General features: G+C 58.5%; 1 protein-coding gene across 1 annotated transcript in view; it reads right to left on the bottom strand.

Moving 5' to 3' along the window:
- The window catches only part of CPSF1 (cleavage and polyadenylation specific factor 1), a gene marked incomplete at its 5' end in the record, with an annotated part of 29,332 nt that extends 8,357 nt beyond the window's left edge, over window positions 1-20,975 (bottom strand). The window contains 11 exons of the mRNA XM_082076731.1: window positions 1,391-1,543; window positions 2,891-3,032; window positions 3,622-3,706; window positions 5,539-5,629; window positions 8,557-8,673; window positions 12,672-12,824; window positions 15,716-15,859; window positions 15,929-16,018; window positions 18,171-18,392; window positions 19,424-19,598; window positions 20,839-20,975. Coding sequence (XP_081932857.1) covers window positions 1,391-1,543; window positions 2,891-3,032; window positions 3,622-3,706; window positions 5,539-5,629; window positions 8,557-8,673; window positions 12,672-12,824; window positions 15,716-15,859; window positions 15,929-16,018; window positions 18,171-18,392; window positions 19,424-19,598; window positions 20,839-20,975 — 1,509 coding nt within the window. The remainder of the gene's footprint in view (window positions 1-1,390; window positions 1,544-2,890; window positions 3,033-3,621; window positions 3,707-5,538; window positions 5,630-8,556; window positions 8,674-12,671; window positions 12,825-15,715; window positions 15,860-15,928; window positions 16,019-18,170; window positions 18,393-19,423; window positions 19,599-20,838) is intronic.
- Window positions 20,976-21,278: the final 303 nt, after the last annotated feature.

Genomic DNA, 21,278 nt, shown 5'->3' with positions numbered 1-21,278 from the left:
TGACCCCCCCATGGGGTCACCGACCCCACCTGGGGGTCACTGATCCTACCTGGGGGTCACCAAACCCCTCAAGGGGTCACCAAACCCCCCAGGTGTCACTAAGGGCCATGCCCATCAGCTCCCCCACCCACAGGCTTCACAGGAAGATCTGTCACCACAGAGGGGACAAGTGACAACATGACCCCCCTGGGTGTCCCCAAGCCCTCCCCAGGTGTCCCCAAGCCACCCACAGCCTCCCCAGGAAGATCTGCTACCTGGGGGGGACAAGTGGCACCTCGGCTCAGCGCAGGGGTCCCCAAAGTCCCCTGGGTGGCCACATGTCCCCAGGTGGGGACAAGTGACACCTCAACCACCCAGTTGGCCCATTTCTGGCCAATGGTGGACACCAAGTCCCCAACCTCACCAGTGTCCCCAGCCCCCTGGTGTCCTCTCACACCCCAGGTGACCTTCTGGCCAATGCCACCAAACCCCATAGGTGTCCCTAACCCTGGTGAGCTACTCATCTATGGTGGACATCAGGTCCCCAACCCCCCAGGTGTCCCCACTCCCCCTGTGTCCCCAGGTGTCCCCAGGTGACCTTCTGGCCAATGGTGGACACAAGGTAGCCGTGGCAGTGACAGGGCTGTCACCAGCCCCTTCTGGTCAATGTCCCCAGGTGTCCCCAGTGTCCCCAGTGTCCCCAGCCCCCTGAGGTGTCCCCAGTGACCTTCTGGCCGATGGCGGACACGAGGTAGCTGTGGCAGTGACAGGGCTGTCACCAGCCCTTTCTGGTCTATGTCCCCAGGTGTCCCCAGCCATGCGAGGTGTCCCCAGGCCAATGTCCCCACCCCATGTCCCCAGGTGACCTTCTGGCCCATGGTGGACACGAGGCAGCCATGGCAGTGACAGGGTTGTCATGGGCCCCTTCTGGTCAATGTCCCCAGGTGTCCCCAGCCCTGCGAGGTGTCCCCAGGCCAATGTCCCCACCCCACGTCCCCAGGTGACCTTCTGGCCCATGGTGGACACGAGGCAGCCATGGCAGTGACAGGGTTGTCATGGGCCCCTTCTGGTCAATGTCCCCAGGTGTCCCCAGCCCTGCGAGGTGTCCCCAGGCCAATGTCCCCACCCCACGTCCCCAGGTGACCTTCTGGCCCATGGTGGACACAAGGCAGCCATGGTAGTGACAGGGTTGTCACCAGCCTCTTCTGTCCAACGTCCCCAGGTGTCCCAGGTGTCCCCAGCCCCCCAGGTGTCCCCAGGTGTCCCTGGTGACCTGGCTGATGGCAGACACGAGGCAGCCATGGCAGTGACACAGGGCTGTCACCAGCCCGTTCAGGCCAATGTCCCCAGGTGTCCCCAGTGTCCCCAGGTGTCCGCGGTGTCCCCACCCCCCAAGGTGTCCCCCGGTGACCTTCTGGCCGATGGCAGACACGAGGTAGCCGTGGCAGTGACACAGGGCTGTCACCGGCCCCTTCTGCTCCTTCTCGTACAGAACCTTGAACTTGTTCTTGGTGAGCGGCTGCCCCGGCTCCGGCACCACCTCGATCACGTCCATGATCAGGATCTGGGGACGGGGACACCGGGGTCACCAGGGGCACCTGCAGCCCAGGGGCCTGACCAGGGTGTCCCCTGAGTGTCCCCCAAGACTTCTGAGTGGACCCTGAGGCCCCTGGGTGTCCCCCAAGATTACTGGGTGTCCCCTGAGTGTCTCCTGGGACCCTTGGGTGTCCCCTGAGTGTCACCTGAGTGTCCCCTGAGACCCTTGGGTGTCCCCTGAGACCCCTGAGTGTCACCTGAGTGTCTTCTGAGACCCTTGGGTGTCCCCTGAGTGTTCCCTGGGTGTCCCCTAAGACTCCTGGGTGATCACTGAGTGTCTCCTGGGACCCCTGGGTGTCCCCCAAGACTCCTGAGTGTCCCCTGGGTGTCCCCGAGACCCCTAAATTGTCCTCTGGATGTTCCCTAAGTGTCCACCAAGAGCCCTGGATGTCCCCTGAGACCCTTGGGTGTCCCCTGGGAGTCCCCTGAGACCCTTGCAAGTCCCCTGGGTGTGCCCAAGCCTCCTGGGTGTCTCCTGAGTGTCCCTTGGGTGTCCCCCAAGACTCCTGGGTGTCCCCTAAGACTCCTGGGTGTCCCCTGGGTGTCCCCCAAGCCCCCCAGGTGCTCTCTGAGTGTCCCCTGGGTGTGCCCCAAGACTCCTGGGTGTCCCCAAGACCCCTAAATTGTCCTCTGGATGTTCCCTAAGTGTCCACCAAGAGCCCTGGATGTCCCCTGAGACCCTTGGGTGTCCCCTGGGAGTCCCCCGAGACCCTTGCAAGTCCCCTGGGTGTGCCCCAAGCCTCCTGGGTGTCTCCTGAGTGTCCCCTGGGTGTCCCCTAAGACTCCTGGGTGTCCCCTTCGTGCCCCCCAAACCCCCCAGGTGCTCTCTGAGTGTCCCCTGGGTGTGCCACAAGTCTCCTGGGTGTCTCCTGAGTGTCCCCTGGGTGTCCCCCAAATCTCCTGGGTGTCCCTAAGACTCTTGAATGTCCCCTGAGTGTCCCCCAAGCCGCCCAGGTGCTCTCTGAGTGTCCCCTGAGTGTCCCCTGAGAGTCACCTGAGTGTCCCCTGAGTGTTTCTTGGGTGTCCCCTAAAACTCCTGGGTGATCCCTGAGTGTCTCCTGGGACCCCTGGGTGTCCCCTGAGTGTCACCTGAGTGTCCCCTGAGACCCCTGGGTATCCCCTCAGACCCCTGAGTGTCACCTGAGTGTCTTCTGAGACACTTGGGTGTCCCCTGAGTGTCTACTGGGTGTCCCCTAAGACTCCTGGGTGTCCCCTGCATGTCCCCCAAGCCCCCCAGGTGCTCTCTGAGTGTCCCCTGGGTGTCCCCTGAGCATCTCCCAAGACCCCCGCGTGTCCCCTGGGTGTCCCCACTGACCCTGCCGCGGCAGGTGACCTCCTCGCCCTGCATGAGACACGTCCCCACGGCCACGTAGCCCTTGAGCCCCGACACGGTCTCCTGGCTGCGCAGTGACACCGTCTTCATGCAGGTGACGTGTTCCCACTCCTCCAGCTCGATCCTGGGGACAAGGGGACACACCACGCTCAGGGGGACACCCTAGGCTGGGGACATGGGGACACTGCACGGTGCCCACCGGGTGTTGGGGATGGTCTGGGGGACATGGGGACATTGCGTGGTGCTCACCAGGTGTTGGGGATGGTCTGGGGGACATGGGGACATTGTGCGGTGCTCACTGGGTGTTGGGGATGGTCTGGGGGACATGGGGACATTGTGCGGTGCTCACTGGGTGTTGGCGATGGTCTGGGGGACATGGGGATATGGGGACATTGTGCGGTGCTCACCGGGTGTTGGGGATGGTCTGGGGGACGTGGGGACATTGCGTGGTGCTCACGGGTATTGGGCATGGTCCGGGTGACAGGGGGACATGGGGACATTGCGGGGTGCTCACCGGGTGTTGGGAATGGTCTGGGGAACATGGGGACATTGCGCGGTGCTCACCGGGTGTTGGGGATGGTCTGGGGGACATGGGGACATTGCGCAGTGCTCACTGGGTGTTGGGGATGGTCTGGGGGACATGGGGACATTGTGGGGTGCTCACAGGCGTTGGGGATGGTCTGGGTGACATGGGGACATCGCGTGTTGCTCACCGGGTGTTGGGGATGGTCTCCCAGCTCACCGGGGAGATCAGCTGGATGGAAAACGCCTCCTGCTGCGGGGGCACGTACCGATCATCTGGGGACAGGGACATGTGTCAGGGGGACACGGGGGGGACACGGGGGGGACACGGGGCTTGGGGAACACGTACCAATCGTCTGGGGACAGGGACATGGTTCGGGGAGACACACAAGGCTTGGAGGGGACATGGGGGCAAGGCTCAGGGGACATGGGGGCTGAGGGGGGACATAGCGCTTGTCTGGGGACATGGGGCTCAGGGAGGGGGTGACAGGGCTCAGGGGGTGACAAGGGGACATGGGGTTATAGGGAGGACATGGAGGTTGTGGGGGGTGACAGTAGTGACACGGGACCCAGTGTGGTAACATAGCCTGGTGGGGGACATGAGGCTCAGGAGGGTGACATGGAGATTGGGGGGTGACAGGAGTGACACAGGACTCAGGGAGGGACATGGGGATTGGGGGTTGACAGGAGTGACACGGGGCTATAGAGGGGAAATGGAGATTGTGGGGGGGTGACAGGGCTGGGGGGTGACAGGAGTGACACGGGGCTCGGGGGGACATGGGTATTGGGGGGTGACAGGAGTGACACGGGGCTATAGAGGGGAAATGGAGATTGTGGGGGGGTGACAGGGCTGGGGGGTGGCAGGAGTGACATGGGGCTCGGGGGGGGGAACATGGAGATTGGGGGCGGTGACAGGAGTGACACGGGGCTATAGAGGGGACATGGAGATTGTGGGGGGGTGACAGGGCTGGGGGGTGACAGGAGTGACACGGGGCTCAGGGGGGAACATGGAGACTGGGGGCAGTGACAGGAGTGACATGGGGCTCGGGGGGGAAATGGGGATTGGGGGGTGACAGGAGTGACATGTGGCTCAGGGCGGGACATGGGGATTGGGAGGGTGACAGGAGTGACACGGGCCTCAGGAGGGTGACAGTGCTTGTGGGGGGAGATGGGGATTGGGGAGTGACAGGGCTGGGGGAGTGACAGGAGTGACACAGGGCTTGGGGTGGGGACATGGAGATTGGGGAGGTGACAGGAGTGACATGGGGCTATAAGGGGGACATGGAGATTTGGGGGAGGGACATGGAGATTGGGGTGACAGGGTGACAGGGCTGGGGGATGACAGGAGTGACATGGGGCTTGGAGTGGGGGACATGGAGACTGGGGGGGTGACAGGAGTGACACGGGGCTCAGGGGGGGACATGGAGATTGGGGGGGTGACAGGGCTGGGGGGTGACAGGAGTGACACGGGGCTCAGGGGGGGACATGGGGATTGGGAGGGTGACAGGAGTGACATGGGGCTTGGGGTGGGGACATGGAGATTTGGGGGGGCGACATGGAGATTGGGAGGGGTGACAGGGCTGGGGGGGTGACAGGAGTGACACGGGGCTCAGGGGGGGACATGGGGATTGGGAGGGTGACAGGAGTGACATGGGGCTTGGGGTGGGGACATGGAGATTTTGGGTGGGGACATGGAGATTGGGAGGGGTGACAGGGCTGGGGGGTGACAGGAGTGACACGGGGCTCAGGGGGGGACATGGGGATTGGGGGGTGACAGGAGTGACATGGGACTCTGGGGTAGGACATGGAGATTGGGGGGGTGACAGGAGTGACATGGGGCTCGGCGGGGACATGGGGACTGGGGGGTGACAGGAGTGACATGGGGCTCGGGGGGGGACAGGAGTGACACAGGGCTTGGGGTGGGGACATGGGGATTGGGGGGTGACAGGAGTGACATGGGGCTCAGGGGGGGACATGGAGACTGGGGGTGACAGGAGTGACATGGGGCTTGGGGTGGGGACATGGAGACGGGGGGGGGGTGGTGACAGGAGTGACATGGGGCTCAGGGGGTGGCAGGGTGGCGGCGGTGCCACGGTGCCGGGTCTCACCGCGCTCGATGCTCTCGAACTCCTTCTCCTCGCCCGTCATGCGGGGGATGCGGGTGCAGGGGTTGATCACGCTGGTGGCCACGGCGTAAACCTGACGGGGACATTTGGGGACAGCGGTGTCAGCACTGGGATGTGGAAAACACTGTACGTCGCGATATGTCGCGATATATCGCGATATACGCCACGCTACGTCGCGATGTGTCACAATACACCGCGATATGCTGATATGTGCCCCGATGTGTCGCGATACACCGCGATATTTGCCACGATATGCGTCACAAAATGTCACAATATGCTGCGATATACGCTGTGATATGTCGCAATATGTCACAATATGTTGCGATACATGCCACAGTATGTTGCGATGTGCTGTGATATGTCACAATACGTCGCGATATACACCATGATATGCCGCGATATACGCCATGATATGCCGCGATATACGCCACAATATGCTACAATATGTCGTGATATGTTGCGATTGCTGCGATATACATCACAACATGCTACAATATGTCGTGATATGTTGCGATTGCTGCAATATACGTCACAATATGCCACAATATGTCGTGATATCTTGCAATATGCTGCGATATGTCGTAATGCACCACGATACACATCACGATATGTCGTGATATATTGCGATGTGCCGCAATATATGTCACAATACATTGTGATATGCTGTAATGTGCTGTGATATATGTTGAAATATGTTGGGATATGTCACGATACATTGTGATATGTCGTGATGTGCTGTGATATACACTGTGATATATGCCATGATATATGTTGCAATGTGCTGCAATATACGCCACGATATGTCGTGATATGTCACGATATGTCATGATATATCATGACGTGCTGCGATATATGCCGTGATATGTTGTGATATATCGTGGTACATTGTGATATGTCGTGATGTGTCACAATATACACCGCAGCATGTCACAATATGTTGTGATGTGTCAAAATGTGCTGTGATATACACCATGATGTGTCGTGACATGTTGCGATGTGCTGCGATATACACCACCATATGCCATATGTCGCGATATGTCGTGATGTGCTGATATACGCCACGATATACACCACACTATGTCACGATCTACTGTGATATACACCACGATGTTGTGATATGTCGCGATATGTCATGCCACGTCACGATGTGCTGTGATATACACCGTGATATGTTGCGATATGTTGCAATATGTTGTGATGTGCTGTGATATACACGATGTCATGATGTGTCATGATATGTTGTGATATGTCATGATGTGCCGCGATATACACCGCTATATGTCGCGATATGTCATGATACATTATGGTACGTCATGCTGTGCCGCGATATACACCATGATATGTCACGATATGTCACGGTAAGTCGTGATGTGCCACGCTAGACGCCGTGATATGTTGCGATATGTCGTGATATGTCACGGTATGCCGTGCTGTGCCGCGATATACACCGCGATATGTCACGATATGTCGCGATATGTTCTGGTATGCCATGGTATGCCACACTGGATGCTGTGATATGTTGCGATATGTCGTGATATGTCGTGATGTGCCGCGATATGTCGCAATATGTTGTGATACGTCGTGATATGTCATGGTATGTCGTGACGTGCCGCGATATACACCATGGTATGTCGCAATATGTTGCGATATGTCGTGATATGTCACGGTATGCCGTGATGTGCCGCGATATACACCGCGATATGTCGCGATATGTCGCGATATGTTCTGGTATGTCGTGGTGTGCCACACTAGATGCCGTGATATGTTGCGATATGTCGTGATATGTGGCGATATGTCGCAATATGTCATGATGTGCCGCGATATGTCGTGATGTGCTGCGATATGTCGCAATATGTTGTGATATGTCATGTTATGTCGTGACATGCCACGATGTACGCCGCGGTATGTCGCAATATGTTGCGATATGTCGTGATATGTCATGGTATGTTGTGACGTGCCACGATATACACCGCGATATGTCACGATATGTTCTGGTATATCGTGATGTGCCACGCTAGACGCCGTGATATGTCATGGTATGCCATGCTGTGCCGTGATATGTCACAATATTTTGCGATATGTCGTGATATGTCATGGTATGTTGTGATATGCCGCAATCACCGTGATATGTCACGATATGTCGTGATATGTTCTGGTATGTCGTGATGTGCCACGATAGACGCCATGATATATTGCGATATGTCACGATATGTTGCAATATGTCGCGATATGTCGCGATATGTTCTGGTATGTCGTGATGTGCCACGCTAGATGCCGTGATATGTGGCGATATGCCATGATATGTGGTGATATGTGGCGATATGTCGTGATGTGCCGCGATACGTCGCGATATGTTGTGATATGTCATGGTATGTCGTGAAGTGCCGCGATATACACCGCGATATGTCACGATATGTTGCGGTATGTTCTGGTATGTCGTGATGTGCCATGATAGATGCCGTGATATGTGGCGATATGTGGTGATATGTCGTGATGTGCCGCAATATACTCCGCTATATGTCACGATATGTCGCAATATGTTCTGGTATGTCGTGATGTGCCACGATAGACACCGTGATATGTGGTGATATGTGGCGATATGTCGCAATATGTGGCGATACCTTGCGATGTGTGGCGATATGCTGCCATATGTCATGATGTGCCGCAATATACGCCGCAATATGTCATGATATGTCGCGATATGTTCTGGTACGTCATGATGTGCCACGATAGACGCCGTGATATGTCACGATGTGCCGCGATATGTCGCAATATGTTGTGATATGTCATGGTATGTCATGACGTGCCGCAATATGTCACGATGTGCCGCGACATGTTGCGATATGTCGTGATATGTCATGGTATGTCGTGACGTGCCACCGATATACGCCACGGTATGTCGCAATATGTTGCGATATGTCGTGATATGTCATGGCACGCCGTGGTGTGCCGCGATATACGCCGCGATATGTCACGATATGTCGCGAGCCGTCGCGCTACCTTGGACTCGACGTGGTAGGCCACGTAGTGCGCGGTGCAGCGCAGCGGGATCTTGCGCACGGGCCAGGGCGCGTCGTACGACAGGTACGCGGGCAGGACGCTGATCCGCAGCTCCCCCTGCGCCCCCAAAACCACCGAATGCAACCCCAAAATCCCAAACAACACCCCCCAAAAACAAACACCCCCCCAAAAATCCCAAATCCTGCCCCAAAATAACCCAAATGTCCCCAAAACAACATCAAATCACCCCCAAAAGCACCAAATCTCACCCCAAGAACAGCAAGTCCCACCAAAATACCCAAATCCCAAGAGAAACCCCCCAAAAAGTCACAAATAACCCCCCAAAAAATCACAAATAGCCCCCCAAAAACCACAAATAACCCCCAAGAGAAACAAATAATCCCAAAAAATCACAAATAGCCCCCCAAAAACCACAAATAACCCCCAAGAGAAACAAATAATCCCCCAAAACCACAAATACCACACAAAATGACCCCCCAAATAATCCCAAATAAACCCCAAATCCCCCCAAAGACCACCCTGAACCCCAAATAAACCCCGAATCCCCCCTCAGAAACACCAAATAAACACCAACCCCCCAAACTGCCCCCAAACAAACCCCAAATCCTCTCAGAAAACCCCCAAATAACCCCCATACCCCCCCCAAAACCCCCAAATTGCCCCCAAACCCAAATAAATCCCAAATCCCCTCACAAAAATGCCAACCCAGAATCCCCCCACAAAGCCCCCAAATAAACCCCAATTTCCCCCCCAAAACCCCCCAAATTGCCCCCAAACCCCAAATAAACCCCAAGTCCCTTCAGAAAAACCCCAAATCCCCCCAAACTGCCCCCAAACCCCAAATCCCCTCAGAAAACCCCCAAATCCCCTCAGAAAACCCCCAAACAAACCCCAAATCCCCTCAGACAACCCTCAACCCAACCCGAAATCCCCCCACAAAACCCCAAATAACCCCCAAAGTAACCCCCCAACCCCCCCAAATTGCCCCCAAACCCCAAACAAACCCCAAATCCCTTCAGAAAAGCCCCCAAATCCCCCCAAACAAACCCCGAATCCGCCCACAAAAGCCCAAATAACCCAAATTTCCCCCCCAAAACCCCCCAGATTGCCCCCAAACTCCAAATAAACCCCAAATCCACTCACAAAATCCCCAAATAAACCCCGAATCCCTTCAGAAAATCCCCAAATCCCCCCAAACAAACCCCGAATCCCCTCAGAAAACCCCCAAATCCCCTCAGAAAACCCTCAAACCAACCCCAAATCCCCCCCCAAAACCCCCAAATAACCCCCATATCCTACCACAAAACCGCCCAAATTACCCTCAAACCCCAAATAAACCCCAAATCCCTCCAGAAAAATGCCAAATCCCCCCCAAACTGCCCCAAAACAAACCCCAAATTATCTCAGAAAACCCCCAAATCCCCTCAAATCCCCCCAAACAACCCCCAAATCCCCTCAGAAACCCCCCAAATCCCCTCAGAAAACCCTCAAACCAACCCCAAATCCCCCCACAAAACCGCCAAATAAAACCCATATCCCCCCCCAAAACCCCCCAAATTGCCCCCAGAGCCCAAATAAACCCCAAATCCCTTCAGAAAACCCCCAAATCCCCCCAAACAACCCCCAAATCCCCTCAGAAAACCCTCAAATAAACCCATATCCCCCCCAAACCCCCAAATTACCTCCCAAAACCCCAAATAAACCCCAAATCCCCTCAGAAAACCCCCAAATCCCCTCAGAAAACCCTCAAACCAACCCGAAACCCCAAATAACCCCCCAAAATCCCCCAAATAACCCCCCAACCGCCCCCAAATTGCCTTCAAACCCCAAATAAACCCCAAATCCCTTCAGAAAAACCCCAAATAAACCCGAAATCCCCTCACAAAACCACCAAATAAACCCCAAATCCCCCAAAACTGCCCCAAACCAAACCCCAAATCCCCTCAGAAAACCCCCAAATCCCCTCAAATCCCCCCAAATCCCTCCAAACAAACCCCAAATCCCCTCAGAAAACCCTCAAACCAACCCCGATTTCCCGCCCCAAAACCGCCAAATAACCCCCAATTTCCCCCCCAAAACCCCCCAAATTGCCCCCAGACCCCAAATAAACCCCAAATCCACTCACAAAATCCCCAAATAAACCCCAAATCCCCTCAGAAAAACCCCAAATCCCCCCAAACAAACCCTGAATTCCCTCAGAAAACCCCCAAATCCCCTCCGACAACCCTCAAACCCCAAATCCCCCCCCAAAACCCCCAAAACCCCATATCACCCCAAAACCCCCCAGATTGCCCCCAGACCCCAAATAAACCCCAAATCCACTCACAAAATCCCCAAATAAACCCCAAATCCCTTCAGAAAAACCCCAAATCCCCCCAAACAAACCCCGAATCCCCTCAGAAAACCCCCAAATAAACCCCATATCCCCCCAAAACCCCCAAATTACCTCCCAAAACCCCAAATCTCCTCAGAAAAACCCCAAATCCCCCCAAAACAAACCCCAAATCGCCTCCGAAAACCGCCCAATAAACCCCATATCCCCCCCAAACCCCACAAATTGCCCTCAAACCCCAAACAAACCCCAAATCCCTTCAGAAAAACCCCAAATCCCCCCAAACTGCCCAAAACAAACCCCAAATCCCCTCAGAAAACCCCCAAATCCCCTCAGAAAACCCTCAAACCAACCCCAAATCCCCCCCCAAAACTCCCAAATAACCCCCTATTTCCCCCTTGAAAACCCCCCAATACCCCCCAAATTGCCCCCAAACCCCAAAGAAACCACAAATCTCCTCAGAAAAACCCCAAATCCCCCCAAAACAAACCCCAAATCGCCTCCGAAAACCGCCCAACAAACCCCATATCCCCCCCAAACCCCACAAATTGCCCTCAAACCCCAAACAAACCCCAAATCCCTTCAGAAAAACCCCAAATCCCCCCAAACTGCCCCAAAACAAACCCCAAATCCCCTCAGAAAACCCCCAAATCCCCTCAGAAAACCCTCATACCAACCCCAAATCCCCCCCCAAAACTCCCAAATAACCCCCTATTTCCCCCTTGAAAACCCCCCAATACCCCCCAAATTGCCCCCAAACCCCAAAGAAACCACAAATCTCCTCAGAAAAACCCCAAATCCCCCCAAAACAAACCCCAAATCGCCTCCGAAAACCGCCCAATAAACCCCATATCCCCCCCAAACCCCACAAATTGCCCTCAAACCCCAAACAAACCCCAAATCCCTTCAGAAAAACCCCAAATCCCCCCAAACAAACCCCAAATCCCCTCAGAAAACCCCCAAATCCCCTCAGAAAACCCTCAAACCAACCCCAAATCCCCCCCAAAAACTCCCAAATAACCCCCTATTTCCCCCTTGAAAACCCCCCAATACCCCCCAAATTGCCCCCAAACCCCAAAGAAACCCCAAATCTCCTCAGAAAAACCCCAAGTCTCCCCAAAACAAACCCCAAATCGCCTCCGAAAACTGCCCAATAAACCCCATATCCCCCCCAAACCCCACAAATTGCCCTCAAACCCCAAACAAACCCCAAATCCCTTCAGAAAAACCCCAAATCCCCCCAAACTGCCCCAAAACAAACCCCAAATCCCCTCAGAAAACCCCCAAATCCCCTCAGAAAACCCTCAAACCAACCCCAAATCCCCCCCCAAAACTCCCAAATAACCCCCTATTTCCCCCTTGAAAACCCCCCAATACCCCCCAAATTGCCCCCAAACCCCAAAGAAACCACAAATCTCCTCAGAAAAACCCCAAGTCCCCCCAAAACAAACCCCAAATCGCCTCCGAAAACCGCCCAATAAACCCCATATCCCCCCCCAAACCCCACAAATTGCCCTCAAACCCCAAACAAACCCCAAATCCCTTCAGAAAAACCCCAAATCCCCCCAAACAAACCCCAAATCCCCTCAGAAAACCCCCAAATCCCCTCAGAAAACCCTCAAACCAACCCCGATTTCCCGCCCCAAAACCGCCAAACAACCCCCAATTTCCCCCCAGAAAACCCCCCAAAACATCCCCCCAACCCCTCCCCAGACCCCCCCAAGCCCCCTGAGCCCCCCCCAAAGGTGCCCCCCCGCCTGACCTGCCTGTTGAAGTAGAGGAAGCCGCGGGGGCAGTTGACGTTGTGGAAGGGGGCGAAGGAGTCGACGGGGCCGTCGATGGCCATGGGGTGCAGGCGCAGCGCCCCCCGGCCCGTCACCAGCAGCCAGTGCGGGTTGGGCCCGCAGATGAACACCTTGGGGGGAAAAAGAGGGGGTTTGGGGGGGAAATTGGGGTTTGGGGGGGTTTTGGGGGGGAAATTGGGGGTTATTTGGGGGGTTTGGGGGGGGATTTGGGGGGTTTGGGGGAGGATTTGGGGTTGGGTTGAGGGTTTTCTGAGGGGATTCGGGGTTTATTTGGGGTCTGGGGGCAATTTGGGGGTGTTTGGGGGGGAAATTGGGGTTTGGAGGTTTTGTGGGGGGATTCGGGGTTTGAGGGTTTTCTGAGGGGATTTGGGGGTTTTGTGAGGGGATTCAGGGTTTATTTGGGGATTTTCTGACAGGATTTGGGGTTTATTTGGGGTTTTGGGAAGTAATTTGGGGTTTTCTGGGGGGATTTGGGGTTTATTTGGAACTTTTGTGAGGGGATTCAGGGTTTATTTTGGGGGTATAGGAGGAGGGTTTTGGGGGATTTGGGGTTTATTTGGCGGTTTTGTGAGGGGATTTGGGGTTTATTTGGGGTTTTTCTGAAGGGATTTGGGGTTTATTTGGGGTCTGGGGGCAATTTGGGAGGTTTTGGGGGGGGATTTGGGGTTGGTTTGAGGCTTGTCTGAGGGGATTTGGGGGTTTTCTGAGGGGATTCGGGGTTTGTTTGGAGGCAGTTTGGGGGGATTTGGGGTTTTTCTGAAGGGATTTGGGGTTTATTTGGGGTTTGGGGGCGATTTGGGGGGTTTTGGGGGGTTTTCAAGGGGGAAATGGGGGTTATTTGGGGGTTTTGTGGGGGGATTTGGGGTTGGTTTGAGGGTTTTCTGAGGGGATTTGGGGCTTTTCTGAGGGGATTCGGGGTTTGTCTGGGGGCAGTTTGGGGGGATTTGGGGTTTTCCTGAAGGCATTTGGGGTCTGGGGGTAATTTGGGGGGCTTTGGGGGGGATTTGGGGTTGGTTTGAGGGTTTTCTGAGGGGATTCGGGGTTTGTTTGGCGGCAATTTCGGGGGATTTGGGGTTTTCCTGAAGGGATTTGGGGTCTGGGGGTAATTTGGGGGGTTTGGGGGGGGGATTTGGGGGTTTTGTGGGGGGATTTGGGGTTGGTTTGAGGGTTTTCTGAGGGGATTCGGGGTTTGTTTGGGGGGATTTGGGGATTTTCTGAAGGGATTTGGGGTTTATTTGGGGTTTGGGGGCGATTTGGGGGGTTTTGGGGGGTTTTCAAGGGGGAAATGGGGGTTATTTGGGGGTTTTGTGGGGGGATTCGGGGTTGGTTTGAGGGTTTTCTGAGGGGATTTGGGGGTTTTCTGAGGGGATTCAGCGTTTGTCTGGGGGCAGTTTGGGGGGGTTTGGGGTTTTCCTGAAGGGATTTGGGGTCTGGGGGTAATTTGGGGGGTTTTGGGGGGGATTTGGGGTTGGTTTGAGGGTTTTCTGAGGGGATTCGGGGTTTGTTTGGCGGCAATTTGGGGGGATTTGGGTTTTCCTGAAGGGATTCGGGGTCTGGGAGTAATTTGGGGGGTTTTGGGGGGGGATATGGGGGTTTTGGGTGGGATTTAGGGTTGGTTTGGGGGTTTTCTGAGGGGATTCGGGGTTTGTTTTGAGGCAGTTTGGGGGGTTTTGGGGGGATTTGGGGTTTATTTGGTGGTTTTCTGAGGGGATTCAGGGTTTGTTTGGGGGCAGTTTGGGGGGATTTGGGGTTTTTCTGAGGGGATTTGGGGTTTATTTGGGGTTTGGGGGCGATTTGGGGGGTTTTGGGGGGTTTTCAAGGGGGAAATCGGGGGTTATTTGGGGGTTTTGGGGGGGGATTTGGGGTTGATTTGAGGGTTTTCTGAGGTGATCTGGGGGTTTTCTGAGGAGATTCGGGGTTTGTTTGGCGGCAGTTTGGGGGGATTTGGGTTTTTTCTGAAGGGATTCGGGGTTTATTTAGGGTGTGAGGGCAATTTTGGGGCTTTGGGGGGAGACTGGGGGTTATTTGGGGGATTTTGGGGGATTATTTGGGGCTTTTGGGGGGAGATTCGGGGTTGGTTGGAGGGTTTTCTGAGGGGTTTAGGGTTGGTTTGGGGGGTTTTCTGGGGGGAAATGGGGGTTTATTTGGTGTTTTTGTGAGTGGATTGGGGTTTATTGGGGGTCTGGGGGTAATTGGGGGGCCTTGGGGGGAAACTGGGGGTTATTTGGGGGGTTTTGGGGGGGGATTTGGGGGATTTGTGAGGGGATTCGGGGTGGGTTGAGGATTTTCTGAGGGGATTTGGGAGTTTTCTGAGGGGATCTGGGGTTTGTTTGGGGGGATTCGGGGTTTATTTGGGGTCTGGGGGTAATTTGGGCGGTTTTGGAGGGAAATGGGGGTTTGATTGGCGGTTTTGGGGGGGGATTTGGGGTTGGTTTGAGGGTTTTCTGAGGGGATTCGGGGTTTGTCTGGAGGCAGTTTGGGGGGATTTGGGGTTTTTCTGAGGGGATATGGGGTTTATTTGGGCTCTGGGGGCAATTTGAGGGGTTTTGGGGGGAAACTGGGGTTTGATTGGTGGTTTTGGGGGGGATTCGGGGTTGGTTTGAGGGTTTTCTGAGGGGATTTGGGGGTTTTCTGAGGGGATTCGGGGTTTGTTTGGGGGGATTTGGGGTTTTTCTGAAGGGATTCGGGGTTTATTTGGGATTTGGGGGTAATTTGAGGGGTTTTGGGGGGAAATTGGGGTTTGATTGGCGGTTTTGGGGGGGGATTTGGGGTTGGTTTGAGGGTTTTCTGAAGGGATCTGGGGGTCATTTGGGGGTTGGGGGTTATTTTGGGGGTGGGGGGTTATTTTGGCCTTGGGGGATCATTTTTGCCTTGGAGGTCATTTTGGGCTTGGGGGATCATTTTGGTGGGTCCATAACTGGGCTTTTGGGCTGGGATGTGTGTTTCGGGCTGGGATTTGGGGGTCCCCGGTGTTTTCGGGGGTTCCCATCCCACCGCTCACCCCCGAATATCCGTAGATGTCCTCGAAGTAGCGGAAGCGCGCGACGCGCCCGCGCGGCCCCCCCGGCTCCTCGCTCCCCGCCGCCTCCGCCTTCTTTTTGGACGGTTTGGGCTTTTTCTCCCGAAAGTTGATGTTGTGGGGGACCTGTTGGGGTTGGGGGGGGTTTAGGGGTGTCCTGGGGGTGGTTTGGGGTTCCCCCCCCTCCAAATTCACCTTTTTGAAGCGCACTTTCAGGTTGTTCTGGCCCAGCTGGGAGTCGTGCCCGAAGGCCTCGTAGATCAGCAGCTCCTGCTCCACATGAACCTGCCCAAAACGGGGGACACGGGGGTCACGGGGGGGGGGGTCACAGCAGCAGGGTCACCCCGGCACCCCCCAGCATCTCTCGGTATTGTCCAGTATCCCCCAGTTTGCCCAGTATCCCGCTGGCATCCCTGGTAGATCCTGCCCGCACCCCTGGCATCACCAGCATCTCCCTGGTGTCCCCACTATACCCCAGTATCCCCCAGTTTCCCCAGCACCCCCCAGTATCCCCCAACATCTCCCAGCACCTCCCTGGTGTCCCCAGTATACCCCAGTATCCCCCAGTTTCCCCAGCACCCCCCAGTATCCCCCAACACCTCCCAGCACCCCCCGCATCCCCCCAGTATCTCCCCACTGTACCCCCAGCACTCCCCCATATCCCTCACATCCCCCAGTACCTCCCAGCACCCCCCAGTATCTTCCAGTTTCCCCAGCACCCCCCAGTTTCCCCAGTACCCCCAGCACCTCCTAGTCCCCAGCACCCCCCCAGTATCCCCCTACATCTCCCAGTACCCCCAGCATCTCCTCACTGTACCCCCAGTACCCCTCATATCCCCCAGTATCTCCCAGCACCCCCAGTATCTCCCAGCACCCCCCAGTATGCCCAAGCATCTCCCAGTATGCCCCAGCATCCCCCCAGCAACTCCCCACTGTACCCCCAGCAACTCCCAGTATCCCCAGTACCCCCCAGTATCAGCAGCATCCCCCAGTAACCCACATCCCCCAGTACCCCCCAGTGCTCCCAGTACCCCCCAGCATCTCCCACTACCCCCACAGTATCCCCAGTATCTCCAGCATCCCCCAGTATTTCCAGCATCTCCCAGTATCCCCCAGTTTCTCCAGCGCTCCCCAGTATCCCCAGTCCCACTCACACACAGGTACAGGTGGCTCTGGCGGTGCCCCAGTCCCCCCAGTATCCCCAGTACCACTCACCCGCAGGTACAGGCGGCTCTGGCGGTGCCCCAGTATCCCCAGTCCCACTCAATGCAGGTACAGGCGGCTCCGGTGGTGCCCCAGTCCGCCCAGTATCCCCAGTCCCACTCACCCCCAGGTACAGGCGGCTCTGGCGGTGCCCCAGTGCCCCCAGTATCCCCAGTCCCACTCAACGCAGGTACAGGCAGCTCTGGCGGTGCCCCAGTCCCCCCAGTATCCCCAGTATCCCCAGTCCCACTCACCAGCAGGTAGGGGCGGCTCTGGCGGTGCCCCAGTCCCCCCAGTATCCCCAGTCCCCCCAGTACCACTCACACGCAGGTACAGGCCACTCTGGCGGTGCCCCAGTCCCCCCAGTCCCCCCAGTATCCCCAGTCCCCCCAGTCCGCCCAGTCTGCCCAGTATCCCCAGTACCACTCACCAGCAGGTACAGGCAGCTCTGGCGGTGCCCCAGTCCCCCCAGTATCCCCAGTCCCACTCACCCGCAGGTACAGGCGGCTCTGGCGGTGCCCCAGTCCCTCCAGTATCCCCAGTCCCCCCAGTCCGCCCAGTATCCCCAGTACCACTCACCAGCAGGTACAGGCGGCTCTGGTGGTGCCCCAGTCCCCCCAGTATCCCCAGTGCCACTCACCAGCAGGTACAGGCGGCTCTGGTGGTGCCCCAGTCCACCCAGTATCCCCAGTATCCCCAGTCCCACTCACCAGCAGGTACAGGCGGCTCTGGCGGTGCCCCAGTCCCCCCAGTATCCCCAGTATCCCCAGTACCACTCACCAGCAGGTATAGGCGGCTCTGGCGGTGCCCCAGTCCCCCCAGTATCCCCAGTATCCCCAGTACCACTCACCAGCAGGTACAGGCGGCTCTGGCGGTGCCCCAGTCCCCCCAGTATCCCCAGTACCACTCACCCACAGGTACAGGTGGCTCTGGTGGTGCCCCAGTCCCCCCAGTCCCCCCAGTCTCCCCAGTACCACTCACCCACAGGTACAGGCGGCTCTGGGGGTGCTCCAGTCCCCCCAGTATCCCCAGTCCCACTCACCCGCAGGTACAGGCGGCTCTGGCGGTGCCCCAGTCCCCCCAGTCTCCCCAGTGCCACTCACCAGCAGGTAGGGGCGGCTCTGGCGGTGCCCCAGTCCCCCCAGTCTCCCCAGTGCCACTCACCAGCAGGTAGGGGCGGCTCTGGCGGTGCCCCAGTCCCCCCAGTCCCCCCAGTCTCCCCAGTGCCACTCACCAGCAGGTAGGGGCGGCTCTGGCGGTGCCCCAGTGCCACCAGCAGCACCTCCTTGACCAGCGGCAGGTCCCCCTGGCGCGTCCCCTCCTTGCCGTCCGCTGTCCCCTGCGTCCCCTGCGTCCCCACGGCCGCCTGCCCGAAGGACGAGTCCACCAGCACCCGCTGCCCCACCGGGAAGTTCTTCACCAGGAACACCAGGCGCCACTCCGGCAGCTGGTACAGCTGGGGACGGGGACACGGGGACACGGACACGGGGACAGGGACAGAGGGATGGGTGGGGACACGGGGGGACAGGGACAGAGGGATGGGCAGGGACACGGGGACATGGGGACGGGGACATGGGGGGACAGGGACACGGGGACATGGGGACGGGGACATGGGGATACAGGGTGGGACACGGATACGGAGGGGACAGGGACATGGGGATAGGGACAAGCAGGGGAGCAGGGACACAGGGACAGGGATGGGCAGGGGACAGGGGAACAGGCAGGGGGAGCAGGGAACAGGGACACAGCAATGGGGACAGGGATAGGCAGGGGGACAGGGACACAGGGGGACAGGGACAGGCAGGGGGACAGGGACAAAGGGGGACAGGGACAGGCAGGGATGGGGACAGGGACACAGAGGGACAGGGACACAGGACAGGGACAACAGGGATGTGGACAGGTACAGGCAGGGGGACAGGGACACAGCGGGACGGGGACAGGCAGGGATGGGGACAGGGACACAGGGACACAGGGACAGGCAGGGGGACAGGGACAGGCAGGGACGGGGACAGGGACAAAGGGGGACAGGGACAAACAGGGATGGGGAGAGGGCCAGGCAGGGGGACAGGGACACAGGGGGACAGGGACAGGCAAGGATGGGGACAGGAACAAAGGGGGACAGGGACAAAGTGGGGACAGGGACAGGCAGGGATGGGGCCAGGAACAAAGCGGGACAGGGACAGGCAGGGGGACAGGGACAAAGTGGGACAGGGGCAGGCAGGGACGGGGACAGGGACAAAGGGGGACAGGGACAAACAGGGATGGGGACAGGGACAGGCAGGGGGACAGGGACACAGAGGGACAGGGACAGGCAGGGATGGGGACAGGGACACAGGGGGACAGGGACAGGCAGGGATGGGGACAGGGACAGGCAGGGGGACAGGGACAGTCAGGGGGACAAGCAGAGGCCACCGTCACACACTGCGCTGCAGCAGTGGCAGGTCCCCCAGTGTCCCCCTGTCTGTCCCTGTCCCCGTTGGGTCTCACCTCCATGGCGCCGTTGTCGCGCACCAGCACACACCAGTGCGTGGGCTCGGGGCGCTGGGCGGGGGGCGGCCGCTCGGCGGGGGGGTTGGCGCCGCGCCGCGGCTCCTCCCGCGCCGGGCTGAGCAGCGGCCCCGAGTCCCCGTACAGCATCTCCTCCTCGTCATCCACCGTGTCGCTGCGGGGACACCGGCACTGTCACCGCGGGGCTGGGGACAGTGCTGTCCCCAACTCCACACTGCGGGGACACCGCTGTCCCCAAACCCCCACACTGCGGGGACACCGTCACCGTCACCGTGGGGCTGGGGACAGCGCTGTCCCCAACTCCACACTGCGGGGACACCGCTGTCCCCAACCCCCACACTGCGGGGACACCGCTGTCCCCAAACCCCCACACTGCGGGGACACCGGCACCGTCACCGTGGGGCTGGGGACACCGCTGTCCCCAACTCCACACTGCGGGGACACCGCTGTCCCCAACCCCACACTGCGGGGACACCGGCACCGTCACCGCGGGGCTGGGGACAGCGCTGTCCCCAACTCCACACTGCAGGGACACCGCTGTCCCCAAACCCCCACACTGCGGGGACACCGTCACCGTCACCGTGGGGCTGGGGACAGCGCTGTCCCCAACTCCACACTGCGGGGACACCGCTGTCCCCAACCCCCACACTGCGGGGACACCGCTGTCCCCAAACCCCCACACTGCGGGGACACCGGCACCGTCACCGTGGGGCTGGGGACACCGCTGTCCCCAACTCCACACTGCGGGGACACCGCTGTCCCCAACCCCACACTGCGGGGACACCGGCACCGTCACCGCGGGGCTGGGGACAGCGCTGTCCCCAACTCCACACTGTGGGGACAGCGCTGTCCCCAAACCCCCACACTGCGGGGACACTGTCACCGTCACTGTGGGGCTGGGGACAGTGCTGTCCCCAACCCCACACTGCAGGGACACCGCTGTCCCCAACCCCCACACTGCGGGGACACCGGCACCGCCACCGCGGGGCTGGGGACACCACTGTCCCCAACCCCACACTGCGGGGACACCGTCACCTCGGGAGCCGGGGACACCACTGTCCCCAACCCCCACACTGTGGGGACACCGTCACCTCGGGTGCTAGGGACACCGCTGTCCCCAAACCCCCACATTGCGGGGACACCGTCACCTCCAGTGCTGGGGACACCGCTGTCCCCAACCCCACACACTGCGGGGACACCATCACCGTCACCTCGGGTGCGGGGGACGGCACTGTCCCCAACCCCCACACTGCGGGGACACTGTCACCTCGGGTGCTGGGGACACCGCTGTCCCCGACCCCCCACACTGCGGGGACACTGTCACCTGGTGTGCTGATGGACACCGATGTCCCTGTCCCCCGACACGCTCTGGGGACACTGTCACCTCCCGTCACCTGATGTCCTGGATGAGGGTCTCGGCCTCGGCGGGGGCGCGGGGGGGGACGTCATCGCGGGGCCCGGGGACGCGGCTCTCGGTGGTGAACAGCCCGCTGACGTCACGGTACAGGCACAGCGCGATCACCTTGGGTTGCTGGGGACATGGGACAGGGGACACTGAGCTGGGGACAGGGGACACTGAGCCGGGGACACAGGGACATTGAGCTGGGGGGGACACGGGGACACTGAGCTGGGGACATGGGGACACTGAGCCAGGGGACATGGGGACACTGAGCTGGGAACACAGGGACACTGAGCTGGGGACACAGGGACACTGAGCCGGGGACACGGGGACACTGAGCTGGGGACAGGGGACACTGAGCTGGGGGACACAAGGACACTGAGCTGGGGGACACTGAGCTGGGGGACCCAGGGACACTGAGCTGGGGGGGACACG

This window comes from Streptopelia decaocto, assembly GCF_964273445.1.
Source record: "Streptopelia decaocto genome assembly, contig: HAP1_SCAFFOLD_880, whole genome shotgun sequence".
Lineage (NCBI taxonomy): Eukaryota > Metazoa > Chordata > Aves > Columbiformes > Columbidae > Streptopelia > Streptopelia decaocto.
The sequence above is the reverse complement of the archived record's forward strand: the minus strand, read 5'-3'. Positions and strand labels throughout refer to the sequence as shown.